We start from the raw sequence: 9,987 nt of genomic DNA, 5'->3' as shown, positions 1-9,987 counted from the left end.
CTTCCCCTTCGCATGATGCTCTCATGGGCTTCCATCTGGTAGCCAAAGGTTCAAACCAGAATACTGGAGCGTGGTAAAATGTATTCTCCCTGGGAGCTACCTCCTGACCCTGGTAACCCAATGACTGGCTTCACTTACAAGCCAGAGGAACTTGAGCAACTCGGAAGTTCTCAGATTCAGCAAAGGGGTGTCAAAATGAGGGCACGACACTTCCTTAGAGCATCTCATGCTGTCTGGCGCTGTGAGTCTAGGGGGACAGTCTGGTGCTGTGAGTCTTGGGGGACAGTCTTAGTGTTGTGTCTTGTGTTCCTTTACTCCCTGGCTACCCTCATTCCTTTGGCTAGTTCCAGGCCTCAGGAAGGTGTCTGGGAATAGACACATGAATCCACCACCACTCCTGGTGGCTTTTTTTTTTTTTTTGTATAGAGATAGAAGTTGATAGGGAAGGAGGGAGAAGGAGAGACACCTGCAGCTTGAACCCAGGTCTTGTGCATGGTAACACACCTGCTCTATCGAGAGTGTTTTGTGCAGACACTACAGTCATGAGGCACGGACAGCCTTACTGTGATAACCTTGGTGATGTTTTTATAGCCTCGGAAGCTTTCAGGACACGTTGAAGTAGGCAGCTCAGAATCCCAGACCCCCAGTTCACAGACGAAGAAACAGAGGCCCAGAAGAGGTTGATATGAGGCTAAGGGTTAACTTCTTTGTTGAAGAGAAAAAAATGCAGTTGGTGGCAATCTTCCTCCTCCTCAGCATTAGCAAGGCTTTCTTTCTTTCTTAGAAGGATTTATTTATTTATTCATGAGAAGGATAGGAGGAGAGAAAGAACCAGACATCACTTTGGTACATGTGCTGCCGTGGCTCAAACTCGGGCCCTCATGGTTGAGAATGCAATGCTTTATCCACTGTGCCACCTCCTGGACCACTTAGCAAGTCTTTCTACTGCTGTAAGCAAAGTGGCCTTTGTCGGCGCCTTAGAATCTGCTACTTCTGCCCAAGAGTTTGCCGATAACCCAAACAAACTGTACTCTCTTTATACAGAAAAGAAAAAAAAAAACCCAAACAACAAAAACCCGGTTAAGCTTGTTGTTATGAGTTACTATGGAAAGTTGGTAACTGTATAAAAGGACAAGCGACTGCTATGTTTGGGGCTCAGTTTTTGGCTAGGAGCCCGCTGAGTCAATAATGCCAGCACTAAATAACCTCCCTGCCTAATTGCTTTGGTGTGGCCCGTCTCTTTGCCTGAGAATCCTGTAACAGATATAATCCAAGTCAGAGGAGAACAAAAACAGACATTTCCTTCAGAGCATCGTATGATGGGGGCACCATGCTAAGGCTGCCGTATTCAGGACATATAGCTAACCCTTAACCAAATTTGTGGAGGTGGGTGACGTCTACTGTTAATAATAATATTATTATTATTGCAGGGTAGGCAACAGAGGTGTAGAGAGAGGTCAGCCTATTTGCAAACCCAAGTCGCCTGATTCAAAGGCCCTCAGGAGTCATTGGGTGAGCCCTACTGGATGAGCCATTTCCTGACCCTCAAGACTGATCTTTCTTTCTTTTTATGTTTTTATTTATTTTAGGGAGAAAGAGCTACAGAGAGAAAGATTACAGAGAGAAGGAGAGGGAGAGAGAAGAGCATTGATCAGCTCTGGCTTATGATGGTGTTGGGGATTGAACCTGGGACCTCAAAGCCTCAGGCAATGAAAAGTCTTTTTGCAGAACCGTTATGTTGTCACCCGACTGATCTGTTTTTGAGAGACAGAGCACTGCTGTCATATGTGTTAGAGGGGAACCGAACCTGTGAACATACAAGTACTGCTCACTGCTCACTTAGCCCCCTTCTCAGTCAAACTCAAGACCATTTTCTGGAATGCTGGGGGTGGGGTGGGGCACCTTATTAGGAAGTAATAAAAACTGGTTTGTGAAAATGTGATTACACGAAATCTTTTCAGCTGGATCAAGAGGGGCTGACAATGACACAGAAACAGATACCAGTTTCTCTCCCCAGGGACCCTCTGCATATAGTACTCTGTAGCTTGTAAAGAGGACAGTGCTGTAAATCATCACTGAGAGCAGTGACGACAAAAAGGCAGCCCGGCCTAGGGTTCTGGATAGGAAAGAGATCCAGTCATGATTGATTCAGGGTCTGTGCGCAGAGCTGTGACCCACACCTGGCACCTACCTGCGCCTGGGGTCAGTCAGGCGGTGAGCAGAGCTCGCTACAGAGGGTGTCTTTCTGCATCTTGTGACTGTCACTGACTGCGTTGGGAAGCCACGTTAGGTCGTGGCTCCTTGGCTCTTTGTGTTGTTGGTGCTTCTTCCCTCTCCACGATGGATAATTGAGGTTTCAATATTCAGTGGTGACATTCTAGCAGATGAAGGAAGGGGGCAGTCCTCGAGGGCAATCTCAACTTCTGCTTGGTATATTTACTCTAGCTGCCTTCCTTCCTCCTCATTTGTATTTCAGGAGGCTCTCTGAGAAGAGAGAGAAAGGCAGCGAGGTTCCTTAGATGGATCGAAGGACCAGGAACTGGGATGCCAGGTTCTATGAAAAGGTCTGCTATTGCATTCGCTCTGCTCCCTCTCAGCAGAGCATTTGTGATTTCTTCCTGGGATGGCTAAGTGTCAATAACATGCATTGGGATGTTTTGGGGTGACTATTATTGAATATCCTAAGTGTGTGAACAATCTGGTTTTCCTGGCAGTCAACAGACCTGATTCTTCAGGCTATAGCAGCAGCTCTCTTGTTATTTCTTGTTCACTGGACAAATTCTACAGTCTTATTCTCCAGCTGGGAGTAGACATTTGTCTCCTTTCTTTTCAGAGATGAAAACAGCCATTTTTATGAGCTCTAGCGGCTTCCACCCCATCCCACCCATCCTGAAGAGAAGGGTTTCTTTTGGCATAAGGCTGCTTGTCTCAGGAGATGGAGGGACAGGTGACAAACCTGAGGGATAGCAGACAAACTTGAGTTGTTTGGACTTGCTCCTCTAGTTCCTTTTTGATTTGGGCAGGATAGCTAGAGGTTTGAACTCGGTTTAGCAAGAGAAAATGGAGTTTTGGCAGGAAGCAGTCAGGGAGTACACTGAGCAAGGACAACACACTGTACATATATATATATATATGTATTAAAAATAAAAAAAATATATTTTGGGGGGCCAGTGTTCAGCCTGTGTCACTTTAGATAACAAGATTTCCCTGTCATGGGAAGTTCCCAAGCTAAGATTCTCAGGAGTGAGTAAGGAACTATTTTGTTCTTCAGTGGGTTAAAACAATATCTCATGAATGAAAAAACAAAAAACTCTGAAGTGCGGATCAGGAATCTCTTTTTGCTTTGGGGTAAAATACAAGGCACACACCATGACTTCCAGTGCAGTCAAATGAAAAGCGTTTTCTGAACAAGGCTGAAAAGGAGTGAAAACCAGAGGAGCCTTGAGATGTGTGGCTCGGGAAGGGCTGCAGGAAGGCTTTTCGCAGTCGGCCGGGGAAACATCGGCGGGGCTCCCCGCCCTCGCTGGACCGGAGCAAAGAGGCATCGGGGTAAACACGGCGGCGGGCTGGATGCAGCTCCCCGCACCCCAGGAAACCGCAGCCAGGGGCGCTCGCTCCCTTGGGCCCCTGGTCCTCGGACAGGGTCACCAGAACATTGGGAAAACGTCCCTTGGAGGTGTCCCAGCTGCTGCAGCTCCCGAGCAAGGCAGAGCGTCCCCAGAGGCCCCCTGGGGGCCACCGTCGGGGTCCCTTGAATCCTCCAGGCTCCCGCGAGGCAGGGTGGGGGGCCTCGGAGTCGGGGTCTGGCTCGGGGGATGGATGGAAATGTCAACAGGAAGCTGAGCAGCTGAGCCCGCGACAGCCCGGAGCCGGCGGCGTCTGTCCCCGGCGAGGACTGCGGTCTGAGCGGCAGGCTGTGACAAGCGGACGAGACGGCCCCGGGCCCAGCTGCAGCCCGACCAGGTGCCAGTCCCGCCGGGGTGCCGACTGTGGGTGCGACCCCGGCGAGGGAAGCACAGAGTCCCGCGGGCACGAGCCTCGACTACCTGGCGGCCGCCAAGCGCGCAAGCCGCCCCCGCCATCCCCCAGCGCCGCCGCCCGGCGAGCCGGCGCACAGACAGCGCTCGCCCTCGGCCCCGCCTCCCGCGGCGGGGAGAGGAAGCGGGTCGGGAGCGCGCGCGCGCGGACGGGAAGCGGGGGACGCGCGGAGGGCGCACGGACGTGCTCCGGCTGGAAGCGGGAGCCCGCGCCGCTCGGGTTCCGCGGGCGGAAAGGAAAGGGGGCGGCGGGAAGGCAGCGCGCCGCCCGCCCCTCCCCATCCCCCGCCTGGGCCCTGCAGGGGCTGGATGGGCGAGTCGGGCGCGATGGCTCGGGCCCCGGCGGCGGAGGAGGCGGCGGCGGCGGCGGTCGGAGGCGGCGGCGCCTCGGCGTCCTCGGCCAGGCGCCGGCGGTGATCCGAGCGAGCGGCCGCGGCCCCCGATGAGACTGCTGGCGGGCTGGCTGCGCCTGAGCCTGAGCCTGAGCCTGAGCCTGAGCCTGAGCCTGAGCCTGGCGGCCGTGTGGCTGGCGCGGAGGATGTGGACGCTGCGGAGCCCGCTCAGCCGCTCCCTGTACGTGAACATGACGAGCGGCCCGGGCGGCAGGAAGGAGAACCACCAGGTACGGGCCGCGCCGGCGGGGTCGGGCCGGGCCGGGCCGGGCCGGCGGCTGGGGGGCGGGGGGCGTGGCGGCCGCCTTCCCGCGCTCGGCCCGGCCATTGTGCGGGGCTGCGCGGCCCGGGACCCCCGGCTCCCCACCCCCCGCCCAGCCCCGCAGCCCCGCAGCCCCGCAGCCCGGCCCCCGAGCAAAGTTTTCCCCGCCGGTCGCCGGCTCGGCAGCCCCCCGGGGAACGCGGCCCGGCCCGGCCCCGCGGCGCCTTTTGTTCCCGGCCCGGCCGTCCCGCATTGTTCCCCGGCCCGGCGCGGGCGGCGGGGCGGCCGCACCCCGGAACTTCGCGGGTGGCGCGTGGCGGCTCCCCGCCACCCCCGGGCACCCGGGCAGATCCCAGCCGCCACCCGCGCCCGGGCGGGCACCGGCCACCGGCCACCGGGAGCGGGGAGCCAGCCCCCCAACCCCGTGCAACACACCCGGCGGTTTTGTCTGCCGGCTTCTCGGCCCGGTACAAAGGGTCATAAAGCAACTGCAGCTGCTCACCAGCTCGGTCGTTCCCGGGGCCTGGTCCCCGGGTGACACTGGCCCCGAGCGCTCGAGAAAGGGGCTGGACAGCCCCCCCACACACACACACCCTGCACCCCGCTCCCACCTGAAGGCCAGCACCCCCACTGTCACTCAAAACGGGGGGCTCCTCTCCCCAGGCGGATGCGAGGGTGGGGAAGAGGGTGCAGGCGCAGGCAGAATCTCTCTTTTCTTCAGCTACATAACCAGAGTGATTCTTTTTTTTTATTGTTGTTGTTCTTATTATTATAGAATTGCAGTCATGGGTCGCGAATGACAAAGTCGATCGGCTCCGTCTTCTTCATTTGCTTAGTTTTTGAAAGGTGCAGGTCAGCGGGAGAGTTGCCGGCCCAACTATTTTACAAACTTGCAGGGAGAAGAAGCTCTGGAGACCCGGTGCACAGCCTGGTAGATGGAGAGAAGAGCATTGTTTTAGAGTCACCCAACTTGGCTCATGATGGACCCAGCCGCTAAAAACAAACACAGTGCAGGTCGTTTTAGCCGGCAGAGGTGCTGATGATCGCCACAGTGGTGATCTTTATTTTAACCACATACAGATGTATCGCATCAACCTGCTTGAATTTACAGTGTTATGTTCTGTATAGTTTTTGAAAGACGTTTCATGTTTGACCGACATGCAGCTTTCAAGTAACGTTCTAATCTTGGAAAAGAGGTGTTGGGAGTCTGCCAATGTTGGCTTTTGATAGCTGGCATTTATAGTTCGTCGATTTTGTCCTTTAAGAGAGCAGCAAGGAAGTATTCTCTCCTTCTCTCTCTCTCTCTCTCTCTCTCTTCCCCCCCACCCCCATCTTGGTCTCGTAATTGTTTATAGGCTCTTATTTTTCTTGTGACTTCTGCCAGGTGCATAGCAAATTTACACCAGAGGCAGGTTTCATGTGTCGTAATGAAAGGAAATAATTATCTCAAGAGAGAATTCCTTCCGAAACGGAGCATTTAGTTTTGATTTAGCCAGTATTCGTGGCGCGGCCTTTTTTTCTGTCTCTAAAGAGACTCAATGACATCACGTATTGTTTTGTAATCTCCCAGCTATTGAGTCTGTTCAGTGATTATCCCCGCGACATTGCTACAACAGCTTTAGTTGTGAAACCACATTCATGGTGTGGATTAATTAAGTTACACGAGTGATTCTTAAAGAACTAACTGAAATGTTGGAGTGATGGCTGTGCAGTTACTAAGATGTCATGTCCATATGCAAATCTGAGGCAGTGGCAGCAAACAAAGAATTCAAAACTTTATTTTCAGCAGTTGGTAGAAATAAGGTCCTGGATAAGATAGAAAAAAACACATGGATTAGTATGATTGGTAATCATGGCTGAATCTCTCAGGTCTGGGAGTTTGTTTATTAATGACAAGTGGCTGTGATTATCTCCATGGCCTGAAATCTGATGTTTTCAATGCTTATAAAATGAACAGATCTTAAAAATTGAAAAAACTGAAAAACTGGTGTGTGTAAACCTTGGTAGAATTGTAGCTGTAGGCACAGCCTCAGAACTGTTTTTTTTTTTTTTTTTGTCAGAGGGTAGTATCTAATTGTCTATCATTTAATAGCTTGTTCTATAAGACTCTTAAGGAAAATACTAGTTTGCGATACCTCGTTTCCTTTTATATATCTGTAAGAATCCCAGGGTGTGTGTGTGTGTGTGTGTGAACCAGATGCGCTAACAAGTTCGCAGATAATGTCTCTCAGGACAAGGCTAATCTGGTGTTCCCTATGTACTTAGGGGAAGGCTCTGCAGTGTGGTTAAGTTGATTCCATCTCTGTTGTGCAGGGTCCTGGACGGGTTTGCCTTCAAAAATCTTTGTTGCTTGTGAAGTAACTTAACTGGAACGGTTTTTGTTCCCTTCCAGTTAAGTTTTCTACAAGGCCTTCTGGTGTTCATTTGGGCTTGTGGGTTCCATTGCCAGCCACATCTGGTTCTTTTGGAGTTGCATGAACGTAGGGTTATGGATTTGATTGACGCATATTTAGCACAAGTTTTCTTTATGGTTATTTTATTAAGAAATTATGATGGAGGACGCTATGGTTAGAAGAGAGAACTTGGGCCATGTTTATTCATTTTTTTTAAATTGCTAGTTACTGTAGCCTGGAGATGGAAGGCTCCTTGGAGAGGGGCAGCTCTGAAGTTACAGGAGCAGCACCATGTTAATAAGTTGGTTTGATGTGCAGGCTTCAGAATTGGAATTCTGTTTCATTTTGGGCAAGCGGAAGGAATGGCTTCTGGGCTTCTGGGGGTAGGGCTGTGGCCTGTAGGCCAGTGTGGGCTCAGCCCCCTCTTTTTTTTGGACTGCCTATTTAATAACAAGAGTGTTAGATTTTTTAAATGGTTGCAAAACTATACTCTTTTGTAACATTGGCCTTTCTTATACAAGATTCATATTGTGATATGCACAATAACAGTGTCATTGTACCATTGGCCTTTCTTATACAAGATTCATATTGTGGTATGCACAATAAGAGTGTCATTGGAACTGGGCCTCCACCTTTGTTTACCTGTGGTTTGTGATTGCTTCCAAGCAGGGGAGAAGTTGAGACTGTATAACCTGAAAACCTGACATGTTTACTTATCTCTCCTTCACAAAAGCTTTCCCATCGGAGAGAATTTCCAGCTGCTTGAATCAGCAGCTTTTAGTCACTCACTCATTTATTTATTTTTCTCCTTGATGGGGCTTCACTTCTCTGGGCTGATTTCTTCAGATTGAGAGAGAACAAGCAAGATACCAGACGCCAAGGTTTCTCCAAGTGCAAGGGGACAGATTGACTTGCTGGGGGAGAATGAGAGCCAGGCAGTGAGAATTTTTTTTTTTTTGAAAAATTTTATTCATAAAATGGAAATATTGAGGGAGTTGGGTGGTAGCGCAGCGGGTTAAGCGCACATGGAGCAAAATGCAAGAACCGGCTCCTCACCTGCAGGGGAGTTGCTTCACAAGCAGTGAAGCAGGTCTGTAGGTGTCTATCTTTCTCTCCCCCTCTCCCCCTCTGTATCTTCCCCTCTGTATCTTCCCCTCCTTTCTCCATTTCTCTCTGTCCTATCCAACAACGATGACATCAATAACAACAACAATAAACAACAAGGGCAGCAAAAGGGAATAAATAAATAAATTTTTAAAAAAAGGAAATATTGACAAGACTATAGGATAAGAGGGGTACATTTCCACGCAATGCCCATCCCCAGAGCTTCATATCCAATCCCCTCCCTTGAGAACGTCATACATCAAAAATGACAGCAGCAACATGCTGGGGAGCTTTTTCAAGGTTGGCAGCAGCAACAAGGGAAACGTATCTGTTCATTTGGATGCACCCCACCCAGTCGTTTAATACAGCTGTTAGAGAGCCATTGAAACTTGAAAGGACCCTTAGGTCTCACTAACAGGGTTCTGGGTAAATAGTAGCTATTCACCAAAGTCTCAGTTGATGGAGTGGATTATTACAAAAGTCTGTGGAATTACACCAGGACAATTTTTCCAGATGACATAGCTGCAAGGTGTGTGTGTGTGTGTGTGTGTGTGTGTGTGTGTGTTTAAATGCACAGATAGCATCCAGACATCCAGAATTATAAAGGTGTAAGTTGAAATTTTAAGTCTGTGTTTATCTGGCTTATCTTTTTAAAAAATTTTTCTTCTTTTTTTTTATAATTATTTTCCATTTTGTTGCCCTTGTTTTTCATTGTTGTTGTAGTTATTATTGTTGTTTTTGATGTCGTTGTTGGATAGGACAGAGAGAAATGGAGAGAGGAGGGGAAGACAGAGAGGGGGAGAGAAAGATACCTGCGGACCTGCTTCACCTCCCCTGCAGGTGGGGAGCTGGGGGCTCGAACCAGGGTCCTTACGCTGGTCCTTGCTCTTTGCGCCACATGCACTTAACCTGCTGCGCCCGACTCCCTATCTGGCTTATCTATTTGCCTCCTATGAAAGCTCAGAACTGTACTTTGCCAAAAGCAATGATGGATTCTGGATGGAAATGAAATTATTTAGTCCCCTGCCCCCCCAGAAAAAAATACCTGGCCAAAGGTCAAATGTTGGGCTAAGGGACAGACTCTGTCCACTGTCTTGTGTGGGGGAAGACCAGAGTCAGACACAGCTTGGTGGTGCTCAGGGCAGCCGGCTAATTAGCCAGCCGGACACTCAGACACTGACAGATTTGTGTCCTGTGAACTGCCTTCTAAAGAGTCTGGAGGCCTTGGCAGCAGAATACCAAAGAGGTTCTGAAAGGATTTCTTTCCTTTCCAATAACCTGTGTGGTAACCCTACACAAGGATCTGCTTCAATTTCATGAACACTAGCATCTCTCTCTCTCCTGTTGAATATACCAGGCACATTTATGTTCCCCTTTGAAGATGCCCAGGAAGGTCCTGGTAACTTGTAGTAAAAGGCTCTTTGTTGTTGAGACTTCCTGAAGCGTTCAAATCTCAGGATTTTAAAATACAGTTGGCACTCTGGATTCATGATGTCAGCATCCTGGGAATCAACCAGTGGAGGTCAAAGATATGAAGATACGTGGTAGTTTGTTTGGCCTACCGTGATTGTTTCTGTGCTATATCTTGTTTGTTATTAATAGAGAACACGAGATAACAAGCCTGTAATGAACTAGATGTTGAGCCAGGAGGCAGCTCAGCCAGTAAAGCACACACTTTGCCATGAGTGAGGACCCGGGTTCAAGCCCTGACTACTACGTGTAGGGAGGGACAGTTCAGGTACAGTGATGTGCTGTCGTGTTGTCACTTGAGAGAAAGAACCACCAGGAATGTGGAGTCA

At 50.2% G+C, this 9,987-nt stretch overlaps 1 protein-coding gene across 5 annotated transcripts in view; it reads left to right on the top strand.

Moving 5' to 3' along the window:
• Positions 1 to 3,942: 3,942 nt before the first annotated feature.
• Positions 3,943 to 9,987, top strand: part of METTL9 (methyltransferase 9, His-X-His N1(pi)-histidine) — a 51,675-nt gene continuing 45,630 nt past the window's right edge. The window contains exon 1 of one of the 5 annotated variants that reach the window (XM_060172824.1): positions 3,943 to 4,659. In XM_060172824.1, coding sequence (XP_060028807.1) covers positions 4,480 to 4,659 — 180 coding nt within the window. In that variant the 5' untranslated portion in view covers positions 3,943 to 4,479. The remainder of the gene's footprint in view (positions 4,660 to 9,987) is intronic. The other 4 variants (XM_060172825.1, XM_060172826.1, XM_060172823.1 and 1 more) reach the window with 4 other exon arrangements.

Source organism: Erinaceus europaeus, chromosome 15, assembly GCF_950295315.1.
Source record: "Erinaceus europaeus chromosome 15, mEriEur2.1, whole genome shotgun sequence".
Classification (NCBI taxonomy): Eukaryota; Metazoa; Chordata; class Mammalia; order Eulipotyphla; family Erinaceidae; genus Erinaceus; species Erinaceus europaeus.
Note: the sequence above shows the minus strand (reverse complement) of the source record. Positions and strands in the feature narration are given on the sequence as shown.